The sequence below is a fragment of the Eschrichtius robustus genome, chromosome 4 (assembly GCF_028021215.1).
Source record: "Eschrichtius robustus isolate mEscRob2 chromosome 4, mEscRob2.pri, whole genome shotgun sequence".
Lineage (NCBI taxonomy): Eukaryota > Metazoa > Chordata > Mammalia > Artiodactyla > Eschrichtiidae > Eschrichtius > Eschrichtius robustus.
The window spans coordinates 150963199-150990178 of NC_090827.1; the positions used below are offsets into that span (position 1 = coordinate 150963199).

A 26980-nucleotide genomic window follows, 5' to 3' on the forward strand; every position below is an offset into this window, starting at 1 on the left:
ACCCAGCAGGAGGCTCTCATCGCCGGAACACAGCGCGGGCAGAGTGTGGAGAGAGACCCCCCCGCCCGAGCCCCACCCCCCGGCCCGCACAAGCACAGGGGGCAGCCGCCGCCAGAGGGACGAGTCTGTGGGGCCACAAGTGCAGAGCCACAGCAGCCCCAGGGCCCATCAGACTGGCCGACCAGGCGCCCTGCCTCTGCACATGCTGCCTGGCACTGCCCCCAGCAAGAGCAAGGGGCAACCACACTGAAGGAAGAAGCGACACCAACACTACACAAACTCTTCCAGAAAAGAGGGGCAGGAACACATCTCAACTCACTTTACGAGGCCCTGAAAGACATAAAAGACAAGAAGACTTTAATGAGCCTCCGTGAGCAGACCCTCTTCACAAGCACAAACGCAAAGCTCTCAACCAAACGTGAGCAAATCACTCCAGTGACATGTAAAAAGCATGTCCACGGAACGACATGTACAAGAACGTTCACAACAGCTTGATGCAAAACAGTCCAAATCTGGAAACAACAGAAACATCCATCAACGGCGAACAGGTAAACAAACTGTGGTGTATCTCTACAATTTATTCAGCCGTAAAAAGGAACAAACTACTGATGCACAACTCTCAAAGCACGACACCAAGTTAAAGAAGTCTATGTGACACTCCAGAAAAAGCAAATCCGAGGGGACAAAAATCACGTCCGTGGTTATTACGAGGGGTTGGGAGGAGGGGAAGGGTTGCCTACCAAGGTGAACAAGGGAACACTTGGGGGTTCTGTATCTTAACCGTGGTAGTGGTGCTTACACAACTGTATAAATCTGTCAAAATTCAGTGAACTATATACACTTTAAAATGAGTGAATTTTACTAGATGTAAATTACATCTCATTATTTTTAAAAGTTCAGCAATTTTAACCAGCTTGAGCAAAGAGGCCAACTGTACAAAAGCAACAGAAGGTTTAAGTCTACACACATAGGTCAACATTATACCTCTGTGGTCCCTGGGATCACTTTTTTGATGAGGAGAGAAAGCCTCGTGTGTCGATCCATTACCCAGGACAAACTGGGAGTCAGGAAATGAGACTCCCCTCGTGGCTAGACTAGTTATGGGAAATGACAGGCATTTTCACTTGCCTCCAAAACCAGGATGAGCGACAGCAACCCTTGTCCCAAAAGCACAGTCAGGCCAGAACACAAGAGCAGGACTGAAGACAGGAAGAAAAGACAGTAAAATTTAGGAGGCCGAGAAAATGCGTGAGCCGGGGGAAGACTTCAGGGTGCTGACTGGAAGTGAGCAGGGAACACAGGCTGAACAGCCTCCCATTAAAAAATGGAAAAAATGACCATATACTTCAAGTGGACACAGAAAGAAAACAAAAGTAAAATTAAATGATAAAAGCACAAAGATCTGAGGGTGAAAAAACTGAAGATCGACTATGCCATCTTTTTAATCCCTAATTCCAGATTTATCCATTTCTTTGTTCATTCGTTTATTTATTCATCAATTCAAATATTCTGGGTACCTAAAATAGGCCAGGCTAGCACTGTTCTTGGTAAGAAAATACACAAAAAGAGCTGCCCTCTTGGAGTGTATAGTCCAATGAAGGAAAAAGACAAACAAAATGAATAAGTAAAATACACAATATGTTAGAAAGAAGTGCTAAGGAGGAGAAGGGAGCAGGAAAAGGGGTGTGTGGGAAGAGGCTGAGTGAGACGTAAATTTCCCTTTTGATAAACAACAGGTTTTGAGTTTTAGCTACTGAAGCACTGCTATAGACACTGGCACGTGAGCTGGGGTGCTGCCTTCAAGGAGACCCTGAAACAGAAGCGCTGGCTCCGGGGCGGGCGGCGCGGAGGCTCAGGCGAAGGAGCGGCAGACTGCGGGGGCCCAACGCGGAGAGCAGTCCCGGGCCGGGAAACGCAATGTGCGGCTGGGCGCTGCCGGCCTCGGCCACGTGCAGAGTGGCATTAGCACAAAGACGACAGCTCAGAAAACAATCATCAAGCAGAAATCAAAGGAACAGAAGAGCCCTAGAATGTGGGGCCGCAAATGGCTGCAAAAGCCAACTCCTTCCAGAACCCGAAGAGCAGGTTTGAAAGCCCTTTCGGAACCAGGGCCCATGAAGACACTGTCTGGGCTAAAGATCCTGATGTTCTCAAGAAGGTCTCATTTAGCTGAGGCATGAAATCAAGGGGAAAAGGGGGGGTGGGCAGGGTGGGTGGGGGGAGTCCGACTTGAGAATTGCATCTGGGAAAGAATTTCAGGTGAGTTACCAGCACATGGAATTGTCTAGAACTAATAAGCACACGAACGCCTCTAGCTTTTCACCAAACTACACTGCCAAAGACATCCTGAGACCAGACTTAAAAAGCCAAAACCCACCCTTCGGGCCCCCCAAGCTTGCTGACGGAGCTGTCTGACCGAGGAGGGCAGGGCCCTTCCTACTGACTACAGGTGTCACCAGGAAAGGTGGTGGGGACCCCAGCCGTTGGAGCCAGGGACGAGGAGATGGCGCAGGAGGGAGCTCCTTCCAGAAAGCAGACCCAGATGAGTCATCTCACTGCCCAGTTAGCTCCTCTGAGCTGGGCACTCACCGCCGGCTGGTCGAGGCTGCTGTGCCGCTCCTCCTTCTCCACGGTGCGCCGGCAGTCCGGGCACACCCACAGAGGCAGGTGCAGCACGCTGTTGCCCTTGGGCGCCATGGACAGGGCCAGCTTGCTTGCAGTCTTTACTCCACTCTCTAAGAACGAAGAGTCTTTCCGCTCGCTTCTGCACAGAAGACAGTAATCCCCAGCGGGGTAGGGTGGTGTTCTATGATTCATGCCAAAATTAAAAGGAGTCTGGAACAGAAAAAAAATTTGTGTTTTCAAAACATGAGCCCAAGAAGGGTCATCTGCACCGTAGAGAAATCATCCTGAAAATCCTGAAGATAGGTTCGAGAGAGGGACACCTGGGCAACAGGTGAGCAGGGAAGCCAGAGTACACATGGGATGGAGCTGTCAGGACCCCCAGGCCTCTCTCCCATCTGGAGTGCCCCTACCGTGAACCCATCAGGTGGGAAGGTGCACCAGGACCCACGCCAAGCCTATTCTGGCCGGAATGTTGCCCAGATGCTCCCCCAGCCCTGCCCAGCCAGCAGCCCAGCTCTTCCCTAAGCCCATGGCTCTCTCCCTGTCTTCCTGTACCCAGGCTCGCACAGGCCATTGGCTGTGCTTGTTACCTGGACTACGTATAAGCATGTACACGACTGGTGCCACAGCTGACAAAGTGCTCTCAAATGGGCCCCAGGCTCCATTATCAAAGCCTGGAATGACCAGGTATCAGGTGCTTAAACAAGGGGGCTGAATGGATAAATGAACAAATGAGTGATTAAAAGAATGAATAACGGGACTTCCCTGGTGGCGCAGTGCTTAGGAATCCGCCTGCCAATGCAGGGGACACGGGTTCGATCCCTGGTCCAGGAAGATCCCACATGCCACGGAGCAACTGAGCCTGTGCATGCCACAACTACTGAGCCTGAGCTCTATAGCCCGCAAGCCACAACTACTGAAGCCCGCATGCCCTAGAGCCCACGTGCCGCAACTACTGAGCCCATATGCTGCAACTATTGAGGCCTGCGCGCCTGGAGCCCGTGCTCCGCAACAAGAGAAGCCACTGCAATGAGAAGCCCACACACCGCAATGAGGAGTGGCCCCCGCTTACTGCAACTAGAGAGAGCCCGCGCACAGCAACGAAGACCCAACACAGCCAAAAATAAATAAAATTAAAATTAAAAAAAGAATGAGTGACAGCACCACTAAGACGCAAAAGACTTGCACGTATATTCTTACCTGCTTTCATAAACCAGTGATCAAAACTGCTTACACCTGTCACATCCACAGGGTTCCCCGGATTTAACCAAACCCAGCTCAGCAGCCATCTGAACGTCTGGGGTGCAAGGGGAGAGAACTGAGTACTATCTCCCATGGAAGTAGCTGTCTTTCTCTGTCCCAGCAAATCCAAGAAACCTGTCACCGACAGAACAGCCACAGCCTTCAAACCGCTCTAGGCCGCCTTGTTTACCCAGAGCAGGAGATGATGGGCCCCAAGGTTAGAAAGGTCCCCGAGCAGAAATCATAATGTTAAGAGCCAGAACTGTCTGGCAAGCACCCAGCTCATTATCCACTCATCCGTCTGTCTGTCCATCCGTCCATCCACCAGTGTCTACCGGAAGCCCACCGTGTGCCAGGGCACTGGCCCAGGCACTGGAGACACAGTGGTGAATAAAACAAAAATCCCTGCCGTTAGGGAGATAATTCTTGTCAAACACAAAGACAAAGGAAAAAATACAGAACATTAGATAGTGGTAACTGAGAAGGAGAGAAAGAGCAAGAAAAAGTGTCTGGGGCCGGGGACGATACCCTTCATTCACTGTGGCCATCAAGGGCCTCCTCGAGGAGACATCTGAAGTGCGGGGCTGGTGGAAGCCGCACAGACACCTGAAAGCAAGCGCAGAGGCCCCGGGGAGAGCAGAGATGGAGGGGAAAGGGAGCAGGGAGCCAGGCGTGGCCTGGCCTCACTCGTGTCCTAACGGGGAGACAGGATGTGCGTGGAGAAGAGATGCGATGGCAGAAAGGAAGGGGCCCAGGAGACCGGGGTGAAGCCGCTGTGAAGGCAGAGCCCACAGGACGGCCGAGGAGCCCGACGTCGGGGGAGAAGGAGAGGCCAGACAGCCCGCAGATCGTGGACTGCGCGTGTGGAACAGCTCCGAGGTGAGGAGGACCCCAGCCATAGGTATCTGAAACCAACTGCATGCCAGGCATCCTTACAGGTCAGATGACTGGGTCCTGCTGGTCCCAGAGGGACACCAGACAAGCACAGACAGAACCAGCTGACGTCCCATGGCAGTAAGTGCTCCTCCACCAGGATGAAGGAATGAAGTCTCCAAGGGTGCAGAGTGGGACCAGCAGGAGAGCATGGCTTCAATGAGAGCAAAGCTAAGCTGAGACCCAAGTGCTAAGGAAAAACAAACGGAAAACAGCCGTGTGAAGATCCTGGAGAGGAGCGCTGGTGCAGGAGAACAGCTGCGAACGCGGGCCTGTCCGGGGCAGGATGAAGGCCGGAGGCTGAAGCTCGGGCCCTGTGGGGGGCTGAAGATTGCTCAGAAGGGGATGGCGTGACCCAGTTTTCATCTTACGGGGAAAAACCGTTGTGTGAACAATGGACTCTGAGGAGGTGACCACACATGAGGCAGCTCCAGGTGCAGGCGGCCCTGGCGGAGCAGAGCGGTCAGACTCGGGGGCTCCCCCGCCCCCCGGGCAGTGGGCCCACCAGCAACGGGGGACAGGCTGCAGCGTGGAAGGAGCAAGGGTTGGCTTTGGCTGCTGCGTGGTCAAAGTGTGCGTCAGCCACCCAGACAACGTGGAGCACGACACCCGCTGGAGTAGCCACCAGAGGGGTGCAGCTGGATATGCAATTTGGGGTCTGTAAAGCCAGAGCCAGACGGGATAATCCACGGAGGGCGTGCAGCCAGTGTCCTGAACGGAGGTCAAACTTCTCGATGCTTGACCACTATGCTCAAGAAGGAAGCGAGTCCTCTCAGGGAGGTGAAGCTCTACTCTGCGAACCTCTTTCAGACAAAGCAAGTGACACGCTCACACAACAGCAAAGCCTGACTAAACCTCGAGCTAACCACATACTAGTGCTTGCCACATGGTCACTCTCCCGTGATTAAACGTGAGGGACAAATATAAGTCCCACTGGTTCTCGTAAAAACATTTTACAGCTGCACTAAGTATAACTGAGGAACAATAAGCTGAAAAGATCTAAAGTATGGGACGTGAACACACGCGTGAAACCAGGCGACAACCAAGATAATAGACATCGTCCTAACCCCCAAGGTTCCAGGAGGCCCTCTGCTCCCTCTTTCTCCCCGCTGCCTCTTCCCCCCACCCTTCAGAGGCCACCACTGGACTGAGTTCTGTCTCTGCAGATTACTGGGCAACTTCTAGAATTGTTTATAAATGATGTCACACAACAAATTCTCTTCTGTCTGGCTTCTTTCACTGAGTATCATTACCTGGAGATGATTCCATTCACAAGTCTGTTCTTTTTTAGTCCTGAGTGGTAGTCCATTGTGTGGGCGAGCCACAACTTGCTCATCCATTCTTTCCCCCCCCCACCCTTATTTTTATTTATTTATTTATTTTGCTTACCCATTCTACTGTTTGGAAGCATTCAGGTTATTTCCAGTTTTCAGCTGTTACAAATAATAGTGGCTATGAACATTCATGTATAAATCTTGCTGTGAACACGTTTCTGTTTCTCTTGCATAAATACCAAGGAATAGAATGACTGGGTTGTCTAACTTTTAAGAAAACGCCAGGACTTTCCTGGTGGTGCAGTGGTTAGGACTCCGTGCTTTCACTGCCAAGGGCCTGGGTTCAATCCCTGGTCGGGGAACTGAGATCCCACATGCCACGTGGCACAGCCAAAAGAAAAAATAGGAAGAAGAAATTGCCAAACTTCTCCCAAAAAGCAGTGTTAAAGAGTTCCGGTTAACCTACATCCTCATCAATAAGTTTTTAAATTGTGGCCACTGTAATGAGTGTACAGTATTGTCTCAATGTGCTTTCCCTAATATGTTAAATATCTTTTCACAGGCTTATGCAGTATCTATTCAAACTTTTGGCCTGGCTCAAGGTTTATCAATTTTATTATTCTTAAAATAATCAGCTTTTGGTTTCATGGATTTTTCCATATTAAAAATTTTTCTTTCGTTGACTTTTGCTTTTATGTTATTATTTCATTTCTTTGAGTTACTTTGGGTATAAGTGGCTCCTTCATCTTCTATTTTCTTAAGGTGGAAGCATAGGTCATCAAGCCCTTTCTCTTGCATAAAAAGGTGGTTAATGCTGTAAATTTCCCTAGTAAGCACTGCTTTGGCAGCATTTTACAAGTTCTGATGTGTTGTGTTCTCATTCTCATTCAGTTCAAAATACTTTCTAATTTCCCTCTTGATTTCTTCTTTGACTCATGGGTTGTTTAAAGTGTGGTTTAGTTTCCAAATATTTGTAGTTTTCTAAATATCTTTGTTACTGATTTTTTAAAATATAATTCCACTGCAGAGCAGATATTTTGTACTATTTTAATTATACCAAATTTATCAATACTTTTTTATGGCCCAGAATATGGTCTATTTTAGTAAATGTTCAATGTTTACTTAAAAGAATGTGTATGCATGCTGCTCTTGTTGGGTACAATGTACTATAAATGTCTGTTTGGTCACGTTGGCCAATGGTGTCATTCAAATCTTCTATAACTTCACTGATTTTCTATTTACCTTTTCTATCAGTTATTGAGAGAGATATTAAAATCTCCAAACACAATTACGATTTGTCTATTTTTCCTTGAAGTTCTATCAGTTTTTCCTCCATATATCGTGCAGCTTCGTTATTAGGTGCAAAAATGTTCAGCACTGTTATGTCCTCTTGATGAACTGACCCCTGTATCAGTATGACGTGACTGTTTTTACCCCGGTAACATTCTTTATTCTTTGCTCCTGTATTGATTTGTCTGACACTAGTACAGCCACTCCAGCTTTCTTTTCACACAAGCAATGCATATCTTTATAACCTTTTTTTTTTTTTTGGCTGCACCACAGGGCATGCGGGATCTTAGTTCCCAGACCAGGGATCAAACCCGTGACCCCTGCAATGGAAGCTCGGAGTCTTAACCACTGGACCGCCAGGGAAGTCTATCTATGACTTAACTTTTAGCTTACCTGAGTCTTTATATTTAAAGCAAGTTACCTGCAGAAAGCATACAGTTGTGTCTTTTTGTTCCAATCTCACAATCTTTTAAAACTGGGATATTTAGACCATTTACATTAAATACAATTACTGATATGATTGGGTTTTTTAAATCTACCATCTTATTCTCCATTTTCCTATTGATTCTTTTTTTGTTTCCTTTTTCTTCTTTTTTAGCCTTAAAAATTTGAATAATTTTTTGTGATCCTATTTTATCTCTTTTGTTGGCTTGTGAGCTATACCTCTTTTCTTTTTGAATTGGCTGCTTTAGTGTGTACAGTATACATTTTACCTTGTCACAATCAGCGATCAAATAAAACTTTATCACAAAACGTATAACCACCTTATGTTTCCCATCTCCTGGTCTTCTTTATGCTATTGTTGTCATACCTTTTACCTCTACCTAAAAGCCCCATAACTCATTGTTATTTTTGCTCCAGACAGAAGATTATACTTTAAAGTAATTAAAAAAAAATTTACCCGTATATTTACAATTTCTAGTGCTCTTCATTTGTTTGTAAAGATTCAGATTTCCATCTGGTGTCATTTTTCTCCTGCCTGAGGACTTCCTTTAACATTTCCTGTGATGAAGATCCCCTGGGTCATGAATTCTTTCAGCTATTTATGTATGAAAAGTCTTGATCTCATTTTCTTTTTCATTTTCATTTTTGAAACATTTTTGCTGGTTTAGAATTCTAGGTTATGTTCTTCTTCCTTTTACTATGTTAAAGCTGTCCTCCTTCTATCCTCTGGCTTGTACTATTTCCCATGAGAAGTCTGCTATTAGTCTTAACGTTGAAGTTTTCTTTTAATCACTATTTTCAGCATTATAAAATTATGATGTGACTGGGTGCAGTTTTCTTCATGTTTCTTGAGCTTGAGTCTTTTTGAACTTCTTGGATTTGTGGCTTAGAGTTTTCATCAAACTTGAACATTTTTCAGCATTATTCCTTTAAATATATAAATTTTTATTCCTCATCCCCACTCTTTCTTTCTTTCTTTCAACATACATATAGTATGCTGTTGGAAGTTGTTTCACAACTCACTGATGCTCTGTTCTTTTTAATTTTTAAAAAATTTCAATCTTCACCTCCCTCATGGTTCTTTTTGGGTAGTTTCTATTGCTAGCTCTTCAAATTCACTAATCTTTTCTTCTACAGTGTCTAATCTGTTGCTAATCTTCACATAATGTATTTTTTATCACAGACTGTAGTTTGCAACTCAAGATGTTCATCTGGGTTTTCTTATACTCTCTGTTTCTTCTTAACACACTCAATGCTTTCCTCTATCTTCTTGAATGTGGAGAACATTCAATAGCAATATAGCAATAACAACTGTCCTTATCTAGTAATTCTATCATATGTGTCATTTCCGAGTCTGTTTCCATTAATTGATTTTGCTCCTCATTGTGGACTGTATTTGCTTGCTTCTTTCTTTGCCTGGTGATTTTTGACTAGATAAACAGTTTTACCCTGTTAGGTGCTAGGTATTATTTTATTCCTTCAAATATTTCTGAGCTTTGTTGTGGGCCATGGTTAGGTTATTTGGGAAGAGTCTGGTTCTTTGAAGGCTCACTTGTAAGCTCTGGGAGGCAGAATCAGAGCACCTTTAATCTTCCCCACTACTGAGGCAATACCATTGGGAGCACACACTGACTGCTGGGAACACTATTTGGGGCCCTATATGAGCTCCAAGGATTGTTCTACTACTCACCTCCAGGGTTCTTTTCCTGTGCTCAGAGTTTCCGCATATGCATGTGCTCATCAGTACCCACATGAAGATTTGAGGGGAACCCCGTGTGTCTCCAGAGCCCTATTTTTCTCTTTGCAGCTCTCTCTCTTCTCTGGTATTCTGCCCTGCAGATTCACTTTGGCCTCCCCAAATTCTCAACTCGGTCTCCTCAACTCTGTTTGGGCTACTCCTCCTTCCTCCTCGAACCATGGCCTGCAAACTCTTTCCAGGTAGTAAGTTTGGCCAGTTCTAGGGCTCACCTAGCTTACCTTCACTCAGGGATCACAGTCCTGCACTGTCTATTGTCCAGTGTTGGAAAACTGGGATGTTTATGTCCTTCATTTAGTTAAGGTAGGAGGATAAATCCAATCCAATTACACTGATCAAAATATCAATTTTAAAAAATGTACCAGAATGAACATAACCAAACAAGCGCTTTCCCCAAATCCTACACACACAGAAAAAATATATTTATACAAATATATAAAATGTATATATATTAAAGTAAGGGACTAAGGTAACCAAGAAATTTTTCCCTAAGAGCATGTACATATTCCTAAAATGGTCATACTGCTGAAAAAACTTGCAAATACACTACAACTGAGTCCCTACACCTACGATGTAAAATATTTTACCCTTTCTGAGTAAACTGATTTTCTACTCTCAGGTAAAAGCTATCATTTGTGGCCAGCATTTGTGTGTACCAAATCACAAGTATTCACTTTCTTACTAAGCTTATACTCTAGCTCTGAAAGTAATTTCCAGAAGAAATTCCAAATTCAACATGAAAAACTCAGACTTACTCTTCAAAGACCTTACAGGTAAACTTCTTATAGACAAAAAGAAAACATGTCATTTTGGGGCATTAAAGACACTAAAAAGCCACAGCTTCACAGGTGATAATGGCACATCTCAGATCACACAGCCAGTGAGGGCTAAAGCCAGGACTCTCCTGTACACAACACACAGATGTGTCTGTTTTCATTGCATTATCATCTCCTGCCTAGAACACGACACGATTATCTCCTCCTGACTGGTCCCCAGCCTGCAGGTCTGTCTGCCTTCCACACATCCTTTGCCCCTTGCAGAGTGACCTTACACACTGCACATGTGACCAGAACATTCCTCTGCTTTGAACCCTCCAGCAGCTCCTACCGCCGAAAAGGGTCAAGTATGATCACCGAGTCTCTGCCTCATTACCCAGATGAAATTCCTTCCAATTCTACTGGGTGGGCCAAAAGGTTCCTTCAGTTCTTCCATAAGATGGCTCTAGTAGCACTTAGCTGTCTTTAACTTCATTCGAAACGTTGTTAGACTCTATGTGACAAGTGTCATATCAGCATGCATTTTAAAAAAAGACTCATCAAAACTGGTGAATTTTTGTGTAGCTATTTTAATACTGAAGAGGAAAGAAAAAGGCAACATTTTTGGCATATTACGCTTTATTATTTCAAGAAAGGTATAAACGCCAACTGAAACGCAAAAAAACATTTGTGCGGTGTATGGAGAAGGTGCCGTGACTGATCAAACGTGTCAGAAGTGGTTTGCGAAGTTTCGTGCTGGAGATTTCTCGCTGGACGATGTTCCACCGTCAGGTAGACCAGTTGACGTTGACGGCGATCAAACCGAGACATCAATTGAGAACAGTCAACATTATACCACGCGGGTGATAGCCGACATACTCGAAATATCCAAATCAAGCACTGAACATCATCTGCACCAGCTTGGTTACGTTCATCACTTTGATGTTTGGGTTCCACGTAAGTTAAGCGAAAAAAACCTTCTTGACAGTATTTCCACGTGCGATTCTCTACTTAAACGTAATGAAAACGTTCCATTTTTAAAACAAATTGTGACAGGCGATGAAAAGTGGATACTGTACAATAATGTGGAACGGAAGAGATCGTGGGGCAAGCGAAATGAATCACCACCAACCACACCAAAGGCCGGTCTTCATCCAAAGACGGTGATGTTGTGTATATGGTGGGAATGCAAGGGAGTCCTCTATTATGAGCTCCTTCCGGAAAACCAAACGATTAATTCCAAGGAGTACTGCTCCCACTTAGACCAACTGAGAACAGCACTCGATGAAAAGCATGCAGAATTAGTCAACAGAAAACGCATAATCTTTCATCAGGGTAACGCAAGACCGTATGTTCCTTTGATGACCAGGCAAAAACTGTTACAGCTTGGCTGGGAAGTTCTGATTCATCCGCCTTATTCACCAGACACTGCACCTTCAGATTTCCATTTATTGTGGTCTCTACAAAATTCTCTTAATGGAAAAAATTTCAATTCCCTGGAAGACTGTAAAAGGTACCTGGAACAGTTCTTTGCTCAAAATGATAAAAAGTTTTGGGAAGATGGAATTATGAAGTTGCCTGAAAAATGGCAGAAGGTAGTGGAACAAAAGGGTGAATACGTTGTTCAAAAAAGTTCTTGGTGAAAATGAAAAATGTGTCTCTTGTTTTTACTTAAAAACCAAAGGCATTTTTTGGCCAACCCAATACACCCCTGCCCCATTCAACTATGGGGCTTTAGTACATGCCATTTCCCACCCCAAAACACCAATCCCCCCTCCTTTAACCAGGCAACTGTTAGGCAACCTTTCGAACCCCACTGTGGTATCCTTCTTTTTCTATGAATCCCAGTCTCCTCCAACATGCTCCCTCCTCAGCCAGTACAAGCCACCACATAGCTACTAATCACTCCAACTCCTCTAAACCTCTATACTTACACAGGTTTTCTCATACTTTCACATGTCCATCTTCTCATTAGACACTAAGTCCCATAAAGCACCCAGAATACAGAAGGCATCTAATAAATACTCACTGAAGGAACTGAAACTACTCCAAGTCAGTAATTCACATTTTGTCTTCCCTATTTCAACTACAATTTTTCTTTCCTTATTTCACACACAATCTTTTATTAGCTGTCTGTGCTGAAGTCCAGGGATGACTCCATGTGTGGTCAATCCTTTCTGTTGCTTTCCTGAACTCAGCTTTCCCGAAGCACACGCAAATGCCTTGAGCAAGTGGCACTGCTTGGGAAATAATTACTAACATTAATACTTAAGTTCCCTTCTAACTGGTTACAAAAAAACTGTTAACAGAATCATACCATGAGTTAGGTGCAAAATTACCTTAAGTATTTAATGCTTTGTAATTTATAATTTATGCAATCTTACAGAGTAAATATTTAGCAATTTATAGATTTCAAAGTTGTTCCCTTTAAATTCAATAAAATTCAATAAACATTAATTATTGATTCCATATTATTACATTATTATAGCATCCTTCTTATAGTTAATGTGAAAATGAGTTTTCTTTAGGATTTTTCATTTCAGTTTTTATGTTAAAAAAAAAAATACAGAAAGCCTAGAGAAAACTGCAACCATTTTTTCTTACTGCTGCAAGTTAACTTCCTGAACTGGCCCAGCTATTAACCACCAGGGGGTCTACAGAAGTAAATAGGGTGGTTCTGTAACCATGCTTATAGAAAATGATTTTATGCAAATAACTGTTATTAACATGGCTTTCCTTTGCAAATGTAGTTATGTTTAAGTCTAGTAAACAATGTAATTACTGTTATTATTATTTTTTTTTTAAAGAATGGATCATTTTTATTTTATTTTTTGGCTGCGGGGCATGTGGGATCTTAGTTCCCTGACCTGCATCCCCTACATTGGAAGCACAGAGTTTTAACCACTGGACCACCAGGGAAGTCCCTACGGTTATGTTTTGATGCTACTTATCTGGAAGAAAATAAATGTCTAAGCAAGCCTCAGGATGCCAGGACAAGTTTAGTATCACTCACTGCTCCTTCATCTGACGGCTCAGCAATTCACCCATTCAAATATTTACAAAATACTTCAGGTCTCTGCATTCAAGTTCCACACGGCAAAAGAGAAACATAACTTGAATTTATTAATAGCAGCAAATCAGACAGTTAAAAGACTTACAGCTCTGGAAATATGTATTTCTTACATTTCTCTTCACCAATCTTTGAAATACAACTAATCTACTACAGTCAAATGAAAAACTGATTATCAGAGTACTACTAACTTCTCAGACTGCAGTCTGCATCCCCTTATAAATCTGAAGGTACCTGAAAATCACAGCAGCCAGTCATTTTGTATAGGATGTTAACAGTCTTTACAACAATACATCAGAAGGCAGGGGAAAAAAAAACACATTAATAGAACAGAGACTGGGGAAGGCTTCTGGTCAGTCCCTAAATGGGTGAGCCACGTTTGAAAACTGAGTGACCTGGAGTAATTCCAAGGGTAGCCACTCACATGTGGTGAACCCCAAGTCATCAACATGGCCCTGCTGACATGAGCAGAGAGGCCAGGGCCGGTCCCCTTCATCCACCCCTCCCCACCACAATCACCACCACTCACTTGGCCACAGGGAGGCAGTTGGCTCAAGGACAACCAAACCAGAGGCTGGCCAGGGACTTTAAGTACTGATGCCCACAGATGGTGCCTGCTTTTTGCAGGACCCTCTACTCCCGTAATACAGAATTGATAATGCTGAGTCAGCCTCCAGGGTTGTTACTAAAATTGTTATGGTCCAGGGACTTCCCTGGTGGCACAGTGGTTAAGATTCTGCACTCCCAACACAGGGGGCCCGGGTTCAATACCTAATCAGGGAACTAGATCCCACATGCCGCAACTAAAGATCCCACATGCTACAACAAAGATCCCAAGTGCCACAACTAAGACCCAGAGCAGCCAAATAAATAAATAAATTCAAAAAACTGTTATGGTCCCAAAAATTCACAAGGCTGGGAGATGAGTTAGAGCGAGGGGCACAGGAACTGCCATCAGAGGATTAAGAGTGTTAAGGGAACAGGGAGGGGTGCCTTTGGGCAGGAGCTGGAGAGAATGGGGAGCAAAGATGCAGATATCCAGCTCGGGGAAGGTGGAGCAGAGACTTACACATGAACCACGGGCAGGGCGCACACGTGGGCAGCAAGAGTAGGTGGACTGGGCTCTGGGCCCCCATACAGACTGGGTGTGTCTGCTTCAACAGGGGATCCTGGCCAGGTGAGTAGGCGCCTGCCAAAACATTTGGTCTCCTGCAGTTTCGGAACAAGGGGAAACTCTGAAAACATTTACTGAAGATTACAAGGACTCTTTGTGCTAGAGAGAGTGAAGGAAGATGGGTATACTCCATACAGCTGACGGTGGCATGAAGGTGCAACAACCTTTCTGGAAAACCCACTTGGCAGTATGTCTCCATAGGCTCCCAGCCGTCTGCCTGCACCGGTGCCCTCAGGCATGCCTACGCTACACGTGCCCCCTCACCTTGGTGAAGCCTGCTCAGGCCCCAGACCCTGCCAGCTGCCTGAGGACTCTGCCCCACTAATCGTCCCCTCTCCTTTTTAAATCACCGATTTTTCCTTCTTTCCTGCATCGTTTCCATTAGGATAAACAAAACGCCCTCCTCTGAACCTCACTTCCACCTCCAGCTACTAACTGCCTATCTTTTCCTTCCTTTTCAGGGAAACTCCTTCAGAGCTCTCCACCCCAGCTCTGTCTAAGAGAAATATAATGCAAGTCACAAACATAAGCCATGTAATAAGTTAAAAACAACAACACCGGTAAAGGCAACAAGATGATAACACTCCACACCTGTCAGAACGGCCAGAATCCACGACACTGACACCACCAGATGCTGGCTGGCGAGGATGCGGAGCAGCGGGAACTCGCATCACTGCCGCTGGGAACGCAGAATGCTGCAGCCACGGTGGAAGACAGGTTGGTGGCTTCTCACAAAATTGAACAAACTCTCACCATACAACCCTGCAATTGTGCTCCTCAGAATTTACCCAAATGAAATGAAAACCTGCATCCACACAAAAACCTACACACATGGGGGCTTCCCTGGTGGCGCAGTGGTTGAGAGTGTGCCTGCCAATGCAGGGGACACGGGTTCGAGCCCTGGTCTGGGAAGATCCCACATGCCGCGGAGCGACTAGGCCCGTGAGCCACAACTACTGAGCCTCCGCGTCTGGAGCCTGTGCTCCGCAACGGGAGAGGCCGCGACAGTGAGAGGCCCGCGCACCGCGATGAAGAGTGGCCCCCACTCGCCGCAACTAGAGAAAGCCCTTGCACAGAAACGAAGACCCAACACAGCCAAAAATAAATAAATAAATAAATAAATAAATTAAAAAAAAAAAAGAACAGTGGTGTGATAGTACCTTCTGTTCCCATGGAGACCAAATCACTAGTGCTCAGCTGTGTGATTATTAAAAAAACAAAACAAACAAACAAAAAAACACCTACACACAGATGTTTATAACAGTTTTACTCATAGTTACCAGAACTTGCAAGCAACCAAGGTGTCCTTCAGAAGGTGAATGGATACATAAACTGTGGTACCTCCACATAGTGGAATAGTACTCAGCGCTAAAGAGAAATGAGCTACCAAGCCATGAAAAGACATGGAGGAACCTTCAATGCATATCACTAAGAAGCCAATATGAAAAGGCTACAGACTATATGATTCCAACTATATGACATTTTCGAAAAGTCAAAACTATGGAGACTGTGAAAAGATAAGTGGTCGGCAGGGACTGCAGGGGAGAGAGGGTGCACAGGCAGAACACAGAGGATTTTTAGGGTAGTGAAACAACTCTGTGTGATACTATAAAGACGGACACATGGAAAATCTGGACTTTGGGTGACGATGACGTGCCGGTGTAGGTTCACTGACTGTGACAAACCACGGTGGGGACACTGACACTGAGAGGCTGTGCATGTGTGAGGATATATGGGAACTCTCTGTACTTCCTGCTCAATTTTTCTGTGAACCTGAAACTGCTCTAAAAAAAAAAAAAACACTCTATTAAACACGCCCCCCAAAAAACACAGGTGAATTCTAGTAAGATTTTATTTAACTCAATATACGCACAACATTATCACATCGAAGGTAACCAACATAAAGTGAGATATTTTATTTTCTTTCTTCATGCTAGGTCTTCAGTATGTGGGGTATATTTGCACTTAAAGCCCACGTCAAGTGCTCGACGGCCCCACGTGGCCAGGTGCGCCCATGCTGAAAGGTGTGGGCCCACGCTCACTCTCCAACCGTCTCCTTCCAGTAGAGCTCTTGCTCCCCACCAATCTTCCAGCATCACACTGGACTCCATCAATGTAAGACACACGAGCTCACCTCCTCCTATCTGATATTCTTTCTTCGACTGGCCTCCCAGCTGTCACACCCTCTTGGTTTTTCTGAGAACCCACTCCAACCCAGGAGGCTGTGCCCCTAAGCAGAGACGGCAGATGCGCTTATCCGGACAGGATTCCTAACTGCAGGGTCAGTCCCAGCCCAGCTCCTCGCTCTCTCTTCAGAGTTTGCGCCTCATTTCCCTTCCCTCCCTGGTAACTTTCAAGGGAGAAGAGAGAAGAGAAGCCTTTCCCTCAAGTCCTCGGGGGTCTACAAATGGTGCCGTGGATCGGGAGGTGCAGGAGGGGGGCCCACAGAACGCCCGCTTCAAGTCCCAGCTACATCTCAATGAGCATCAGACAAAAAGCAAACTTTCCTCAAAAGGGGAGTTCTAGAAGCTGAAAGGGCTAGCCAGCTGGTGACACGAGGAGTCCTCGAGCTCGACGCCCTCCTGCCAGGAGGCGGCCACCTCCTCCGTTCAGTCAGGATCAAGACACCACCTCACCTCCCGTGAGGAGGAGCGGCACTGCGGCACCAGAGGGGACGGTGGACAGGGGCCGGGGCAGGTCTCCAGAGGACAGCATGGCGCGGACAGCATCGCGCCCGCCCCCGGTAGGCCCTGATCTCAGCCCTGAGTCCCCCACGTGGACCCCAAGCCCACAGAGAACGACGTCCCCCACTGCCGACAGGGCACGCAGGCCACCTGCCCCTGTGGCTCCTAGGCTCAGGGAACAAACTCCACGGATTGACAAGCGGTGACAACCGGTAAGGGCCATCAAGTGAGGAATGGGAAACCAACCTTCCCACAGGCAAGAAGGGTCACCACACCCTTACCTGAGGTCTGAGGCACAGACATTTTTGCACGTAGAGTGAAAAGCTAGTATATCAGAACTTCTAGAAATGTACTGTATTTCATTTTCAGTATTTTCCCAACTATAATCTCATATTTTGATTGAAAAACACAGACTGTATTTCCTTTAACTATATGCTTAAGCATTTCTTCTGGCATTAAGTATTAGATACACGAGGTTATATATAAAATTGTACCTACGACATACAGTGCTCACTATTATATATAAAACAATAAAAAGTTCAACAAAAATATACTCCAAAGAACTTTTGCAATCTGCTTTTAACCCTAACGATCTCACCTCAGTTACTAGTAACAGCTTATTTCCAAAAGAGCAGAGTTACCATCTCACACCCGTGAGAATGCTCATCATCAAAAGACAAGAAATAGCCAGTGCTGGCGAGGCTGCGGAGAAAGGGGAGCCTTCCTGCACCGTTGGTGGGAACGTAAACTGGTGCCGCCACTATGGAAAACAGTATGGAAGGTCCTCAAAAAACTAAAAATAGAGCTACCATATGATCCAGCAATCCCATTTCTGGGTATTCATCTGAAGAAAACGAAAATGCTGACTCAAAAAGATATACGCATCCCCATGTTCACTGCGTTATTATTTACAATAGCCAAGAAAGTTATGGAACAACCTAAGTGTCCACCAATAGATGAATAAAAAAGATGTGTATATACATATATATCTGTATCCACAAACACAATGAAATATAATTCAGCCATAAAAAAGAATGAAACCTTGCCATTATAGACAACATGGATGGGATGGACCCTGAGGGCATTATGCTAAATGAAGATTACATCAGACAGAGAAGGACCAATAGTGTATGATCTCATTCGTATGTGGAATCTAAAACAAACAAACAAAATCGAGCTCATTCATACAGAGAACATATTGGTGGTTGCCAGAGGTGGGGGGGGGGGGTTAGAGGATGGACAAAATGAGTGAAGGGAGTACAAACTTCCAGTTGTAAAATAAGCAAGTCATGGGGATGTAACGTACAGCACAGCAACTAGTTAATAATACTCGCATATTCGAAAGTTACTACAGTACATATGAGAAGTGCTCATCACAGGAAAAAAATTCTGTAACTATGTGTGATGATGGATGTTAACTAGACTTATTGTGGTGATCACTTTACAACATACACAAATATCCAGTCATTACGTTGTACACATGAAACTAACACAATGTTGTGTCATTATACCTCAAAAAAATTTTCAAGAGCAAAGTCAAAAGAAATATTAGATAGCTTTAAGATAATCACCAAACTAACACAAGACTAGAGGTGCACACCCAACTTAGTAGCCACCGGCCACAGCTGGCTACGGAGCACTTGAAATGTGACAAGTTCAAACTGAGACGTGCCAAAGTATAAAATGCACGCCAGATTTCACAGACTTAGCATGAAGAAAGGAAGTAAATTCTCTAGTAATCATTTTTATACTGATTCCATGTTGAAATAATCTTGTGGCTACTTGGGCCACAAGTAATAGATACTAATAAAATTGATTATACCCGTTTCTTTTTACTTTTATAATATGGTTACTGAAAAATTTCCAATTACATATGTGGCTTACATTCCATTTCTATCGGGCAGTACTGGGCTGGAGTGTCACTACTCCTCTCTTTTCCCATCTTCTATGAGTGCTCATAAAGAATAAAATATCCAACACTGGGCACAGAAGGAAAGGAAGCCACAAGGAATAATTAATTTATAAACAGGAAGAAGAACAGCTAGAAAATCAGAAGTTGACTACAGCCGACAATAGCTCTATACACCATGTCTGTTTTAAACTCCAAAGTCTTTTTAACACAGAACCGTAAAACTTCTGTAAAACACAAAGTTTTTTTCGTAAATACCAAACTTAGACAAAATATCTGCAACACAGAGGCAACGGGCCAATTTCCTAAATAGGTACAGCAGCTTCCAATCACCCCAACAGCCCCACACTGTTAGTGTAATTACCATCCTCATTTCACTGAGGAGGAAACTAAGGCATGGAATTTGTGAGACTTGTTCAAGCTCGTAAGTATCAGAGCAAGGATTCAAACCCAGGCAAGCTGGCTCCAGACCACTGGAGGGTGTGCTGGGGTCACTTCCTGGGCGAGGCAGCTTATTGGATGAAGGTCACCTTCCCAGAGAGAATGCAGCTGTGAACCCTAAGGCTCACCTTAGCTGGGACACGGACACCCCAACCAGGTGAAGGAGGCTGAGCCTAAGCGGGCACCAAAGTCAAACACACATACATTAGAGAAGATCAACAAAGCCAAAAGCTGCTCCTTTGAAAAGACCAATAAAATGGACAAATACTGGTAAGAATCATTAAGGGAGAAAGTACAAAACACCGAAGTCAAAAATGAAAAAGAGGGGCTTCCCTAGTGGCGCAGTGGTTGAGAATCTGCCTGCCAATGCCGGGGACATGGGTTCGAGCCCTGGTGTGGGAAGATCCCACATGCCGCAGAGCGGCTGGGCCCGTGAGCCACAACTACTGAGCCTGCGCGTCTGGAGCCTGTGCTCCACAATGGGAGAGGCTGCGGCAGCGAGAGGCCCGCGCACCACGATGAAAAGTGGCCCCCGCTCGCCGCAACTGGAGAAAGCCCTCACACAGAAACGAAGACCCAACACAGCCAAAAATAAATAAATAAATAAATTTATTTTTAAAAAAAAGAAGAAAAAGACATCATTACAGACCAAACAACGATCACTTAAAATAATAATAAGGATATTACCAGCATCTTTAGGTAAAACTTTAGGTGAGAGTTTGATGAAGTGCTCAAAGAATTCCTAGAAAATATAACTTTCCAAAATAGATAAACAGAAACTAGAGCGGTACTATAATTACTAAATAAACTCAAACATATGTAACTCCAAGCCTAGATGGCTTACACCAAAAATTGAGTAAGAAAGAAATCTAATTTTAGACAAACTATTGCAGATGATAGAAAAGAGTACACACTAAAAATTAACCATAATCTGTATACCAGAATCTGACAAAGAGAAAGGAAAATCCCAGCTTACTCTCACTCATGAAAATAGATGAAAAATTCTAAAGGAATGTATGAGCAAACCAAATCTAGTAATATGCAGTAAAGGATATTACTATTACCAAATGGGTTTACCCAAGAATGCAAAGTTAGTTTAACATTGAGCTGATTTTCTAATTACTCTGTCATATTACAGAATAAAAGACAAGTATCATGTAATTAAAACAGATGCAAAAAAGGCTTCTGATAATATCGAACATCCGTTCATTAATAAAAAGCATTCGTAGGATATCAGGAATATAAGGTAACTTTCTTAAACTGATAAAGGCTGTCTTAAAAAAAAAACCCTATTAACACTAAACACAGTTAAAGAGGAAACAATGCAAGTTTTCCCCTTGAGATCAGGCATAAGATGACGGTACCTATGATCGTCATTTCTATTCAGCATTATAACAGAGATCCCAGGCAGTATAGTAAGGTAAGAAAAAAAATAAAAGGACTAATGATTAGAAAGGGGGAAAAGAAGTGCCATTATTTGTAGATGATACTATTGTACACACAGAAAATCCAAAAGGATGTAAAGATAAATAAGGAGAATTAATAGTTTTCAAAGGCTGACTTTTTAAAAATTTCAGATACCACTTAATTATAACATCTAAAAGAGAAAACTCAAGCACTGCCCTCGCCCCCTTGGAAGCTTTGGCCATGGTAGTTGGTGTGAATGAGTGGTGCTGAAGGGGAAGGACAGTCCTGGGTAGGATGCACCTGTCTGAGGTGCACCAGGGCTGGGAATGTGGCTGGCAGCTGGAGACTGGCACACACAGCAGGACTGAGTAAATAAGTAAACATGTTGAAGACAATGTAGCCAGGTTTTCACTGTTAAGAGAAGAGAGGTACAAATACAGAAAGGAGGGAGGCTAATAAACTCCAAATATTGGACTGGAATTGAAAAGATTCAGTGTGAACTCCTGGTTTCAATAGATTAAAAAACCTGATGCAGAGTGTGGGTGTACACACACACACACACACACACACACACACACACCTACTTCCTAGCTCTTATACCTGTGACAACATTTAGCACCCAAATTTTTACTTGTAAGTACTACTGTCCGTTAAAAAGGAACCGGGGCTCCTTGATTGGATGGCTATTTCAGGACTGTGGAAGAGAAAACTCAAGATGAGAATGGAACATCTGGTACCATAAAGTAAGGAAATATTCAAAGAATGATGAAGACATGTCAAAATGATTCGGCAGCCAGCCTGAAGGGGCTCCCACTGACTAAATCTGATATACACTGCATAAAACAAGAAACCACACCAAAAAAAAAAAAAAAAAAAAAGAAAACCAAACAGGAAGCCATAAGTCCATACTTATACAGGGGATATACAAATAACAAGGAAGAAAGGAAAGTTCTCGCTCACTACAGAATGTCAATAAACGTAGAAGGAATGATGGAATTAGAAGATCACCATTTGGCTACCACTGAACTAATGGATTCAACCAAGAATTATCAATGGATGCTAAATTAGAGGGAGAAAGTTTGATGAGAAACAGGATATTTATGATAAAGTATTTCTCTACAAAAGACATATTAATTACTTATTATTAGTAAGTACAAAATATTACTAATTAACTTTACAGTGAAAAAACTGGTCAGACACCACCTTAACCACGTGATAAGAGTTATTTACCACCACCTGTAATGGAACAAATCAATGTCACAAACTCCTAAGATGATGTGCTGCAAAGAATACAGCATGACTTGTGTGGAATTCCCATCAAAATGCAAAATTTCAGTCCAATCATGAGGAAACATCAGATATACCCAAATTGAGGGTCATTTACAAAGTGTGTGGCCTGTTCTCATAAAAAATGTCAAGGTCATAAAGGACAAGAAAAGACAGAAAAACTCTTCCAGATTCAAAGGAGACTAAAAAATATGGCAACTAAACTAAATGCAACGAGTGATCTTGGAACTTATTCTGGACTATAAAGGAAAGGGGAGAAGCAAAGGTCTTTTGTTTGTTTTTGCTTTTAAGAACATATTTTGGACAAATGGCGAAATCTGAATAGAAACTTTGGGTGAGATGCTAATACTGTAATAAAGCTAGTTTTCTGATTTTGATAGGTATACAATATATACGGAAAAGAGTGTCCTTGTTTTTAGGGGATACATACTGAGGGGTAATAGGCATTATGTTTGCCATTTTTCTTCAAGTAGTTCAGAAAAAAACTAAAAGATATATGTGGGGGAGGAAGGAGAGAAAGAAAAGAAGGGGGAGAGAGGAGAGAAAGAAACAGAGACAGAATGATAAAGCAAATGTGATAAAATGTCAAAAAACTGGGGAAATGGGGTCAAGGGCATATAAAAGTTTAAAAAGTATATAATAGTTTTAAAAGTTTTGTACTATTTTTGTACTTTTCTATAAATCTGAAATTATTTCTAAGTTAAATCATTTAAAAAGTTATCAAGCACCAAAGGATAAATCTAAAGCAAGAGAGAAACCATACATACAGAGAAGACTATAAACCTTTATTGAGAAAAGATGTCCCAAATAAATGGAGAAAAATACACAGATTAAAAAAACTCAAGGTGACAAAGTCAACATTCCTCAAAATGATCTACATATGCAATGCAATCTGAATCTAAATCCAAACAAATTCTCATGTGGTAATTGAGAAAGAATCTAAAATTTATATGGAAATACAAAGGGCCAAGAGTAAGCCAGCACTCTAGAAGTGTAAGGAGGACTACTGAGACTTACCAAGAAGCTGTAGTAACTGAGAGAGTGTGGTGCTGGCCCAAGGACAGACAGAGGAAGGAACAATACAGAACCAAGGTACATATGGACTCTAAAACTATAACAGAGATGGCATTCCACAGCACTGGAAACAGTCTTTTTAAATCATGATGCTGGGACAACTAGATATCTAAATGGGGGAAAAAATTAAATCGAACCCCTATCTCACACAATACACAAAACACAATTTCAGAATTATAGATCTAAATGTGAAAGATAATACTGGTATCCTCATGATCTCAGGTGAAGAAAAACATTTTTAAGCAAGATATCAAAAGCACTAAAACATAAAGGAAAAGATCAACAGATTCAACTCCTTAAAATTAAAACTTCTATTCAAAAGACAACATTAAGAAAGTGAAGGACTTCCCTGGTGGCGCAGTGGTTAAGAATCCGCCTGCCAACACAGGGGACACAGGTTCGATCCCTGGTCCAGGAAGATCCCACATGCCACAGAGCAACTAAGCCCCTGTGTCACACAACTACTGAACCTGCACTCTAGAGCCCACGAGCCACAACTACTGAAGCCCGCGCACCTAGAGCCTGTGCTCCACAACAAGAGAAGCCACCACAACGAGAAGCCCACGCACCGCAACAAAGAGTAGCCCCCACTCGCCACCACTATAGAAAGCCTGTGCGCAGCAACGAAGACCCAACACAGCCAAAAATAAATTTAATAAATTTAAAAAATAAATTTAAAAAAAAAGTGAAAAAGCAAGAAAAATATATACAACCCAATAGAAAAAAATAGGCAAAAGACCCAAACATCACAAAAAAGGAAACCCACATAGTCAATTAACATATGAAAAGGTAGGGCTTCCCTGGTGGCTCAGTGGTTAAGAATCCGCCTGCCAGTGCAGGGGACACGGGTTCAAGCCCTGGTCCGGGAAGATCCCACATGCCATGGAGCAACTAAGCCCGTGTGCCACAACTACTGAGCCTGCGCTCTAGAGCCCGTGAGCCACAACTACTGAGCCTGAGAGCTACAACTACTGAAGCCTGCGCACCTAGAGACTGTGCTCCGCAACAAGAGAAGCCACCGTGATGAGAAGCCCGCGCACCACAGCAAAGAGTAGCCCCCACTCGCCACAACTAGAGAAAGCCCTCGCTCAACGACAAAGACCCAACGCAGCCAAAAATAAATAAATAAATAAATTTATTTAAAAAACCAAAAACCTTGTTTAAACATATGGAAATGTAAAATTTACAGTGAAACACCACCATAAACCAAGCACAGTGGCTAAAATGAGAAACTGTGACAAAACCATATTTAGTCAAAAATATGAAACAACGGGAACTTACACACTGCTGGTGGAGTGGAAATATGTATAACCATGCTAGGAAATAAGCATTATATTAAGACTTTGAAAACACACATATATTATGACCCAGTAATCTCTCTTCTAAACATATATCCTTCCTGATATGAAGTCTTACATGAGCCAAAATACATGTACAGGATTATTCATGCGAGCTCCAAACTGGAAATAACCCAGATAAATTGTGGTCTATTCATACAGTGAAATACTATTCAGCAATTAAAATGGACAAACTGTAGATCTGTTCAAAACAAAGATCTGTTCAAAACAAATCTTAAAAATACTGAGTAAAAGGAGCTATACACCAAAGACTACATGTAGTTAAGCTTCCATTTATATAAAGTTCAAAAACAAAGACAAAAAATTCCTATAGTGCTTAGGAATGTATGTTTAGTGGCTACCTGTGCAAGGAAAGAAAGGGAACTATAATCAGGATGTAGCCTTCGTGGGCTTTTGGAGTCCCCAAAACGTTCTATTTCTTTATCTGAATGGTGCTTATACCAGGGATCAAATTAAAATGATCTGCAGAGCTGTAAATTCTTGTATGCACTTTTGTGATATTTAACAATAAAAATGTTTTGAAAAAAGAGAAATAAATATTTGACAAAGGAACAAGGTAATCCCATGGGGAAAGGAGAGGCTTCCCAATAACTGATACACAACCGGATATCCATCTGGGGGGGACACCTCCAACCTTACCGCACACACCATACGTAACAACTAACTTGAAATGGATAATAGACTTGTACGTGAAAGCTAAAATTATAAAACTTCAATAAGAAAACAAAGAATAAAATCTTCCTAATCTGAGAGTAGACAAAAATTTTTTCTACTTAAATTAGACAAGATTTCAACCTTGGGGTAGAGAAATTTGGGGGGACCCCTAAAGCACTAACCATACTTGATAAACTGGACTTCATCAAACTTAAAAACATCTGTTTCTCAAGACATGGTTCCTTCTGGCTTCAGCTCCAGGATGGAGACGGCCGGGAGGAGCACTGCTCCCACCTGTACAATAAAAACCAACCAGCCTAACTTCAAATCCATGACTTTTTTGGGAACATATCAGGAAACTAATGTCACAGAGCAAACTGCCCAAAATCTAAGTGCCTGCAAGAAAAGAGAACACACACTCACCCGAGGCAGATGCAACCACACACTGGTAAGAAGAATTCGTTGAGAACAGATGACATATTGGTGAAGGCTGAGTGCAGGCTGGCAGGACAATGTCTGGGGTCACAGAAGTTGGGGGAGTCTGTACCCTTCTGCAACCTCCCTATGAAACCCACCAGGTGGTCGCTGGAAAGATTTGCAAGAGCCCTAAGAAGCATCGAGGGTGGTGCAGAACTGGGGAGGGGAGCAGCAGCCACGTGTGAAGGGCAAGAAATTCCACCCCAATCCTTCTCCATATCCACTAAACCGACAAAGGAAAAGCCCTTCCCTGTACAGACCATACAGGGAAAGGCACTGGTGAACACTCACTGCAAGCTGGGAAAGGAAAAAGGGGACTGGGGGAGCTACTCCTGGAGAAAGGGCAAGATTACACAGTGAGCCCACAACTACCACCAAGGAAGGGCAGGAGAGCTGAGTGGGCTGTACCCCAAGACTCAGGGTCCCCATACACACCTAAGACTCGGCCGTACTCAGAATAAGGAACCAGCACCACACCACTACCACACATGTCCAAGTCAAAAGCTTCAAGTAGGGAGTTCCCTGGTGGTCCACTGGTTAGGACTCCACGCTCCCACTGCCAAGGGCACGGGTTCAATCCCTGGTCGGGGAACTAAGATCCCACAAGCCACAAGGCATGGCCAAAAGAAAAAAAAAAAAAAACTTACAAAAAGCTTCCAGTGGGACTTCCCTGGTGTCGCAGTGGTTAAGAATTCGCCTGCCAATGCAAGGGACACGGGTTTGAGCCCTGGTCCAGGAAGATCCCACATGCTGCGGAGCAACTAAGCCCGTGCGCCACAACTACTGAGCCTGTGCTCTAGAGCCTGCAGGCCAAAACTGCTGAGCCCGTGCACCTAGAGCCCGTGCTCTGCAACAAGAAAAGCCACTGCAATGAGAAGTCTGCACACCACAACGAAGAGTAGCCCCCGCTCGCCGCAACTAGAGAAAGCCTGCGCACAGCAATGAAGGCCCAACGCAGCCAAAAATAAAAATAGATAAAATAAATAAATTTATTAAAAAAAAAAAAGAATGCCCGCTCTCAGGCCAGACTGCCCAGTTTCACTTACTAGCACGTCAACATGGGTGTTACTTAACCTTTTGTCTCAGCTTCCTCATCTTCAAATACCTGCCTCACAGGCCTGCCATG

At 43.7% G+C, this 26980-nt stretch overlaps 1 protein-coding gene across 3 annotated transcripts in view; it reads right to left on the minus strand.

Moving 5' to 3' along the window:
* Positions 1 to 26980, minus strand: part of FAM193A (family with sequence similarity 193 member A) — a 172788-nt gene that overhangs the window by 97890 nt on the left and 47918 nt on the right. For 2 of the 3 annotated variants that reach the window (XM_068543553.1, XM_068543552.1), the window contains exon 2: positions 2590 to 2835. The exons of the other annotated variant lie outside the window; for it this stretch is intronic. In XM_068543553.1, coding sequence (XP_068399654.1) covers positions 2590 to 2817 — 228 coding nt within the window. In that variant the 5' untranslated portion in view covers positions 2818 to 2835. The remainder of the gene's footprint in view (positions 1 to 2589; positions 2836 to 26980) is intronic. 3 annotated transcript variants of the gene reach the window in all.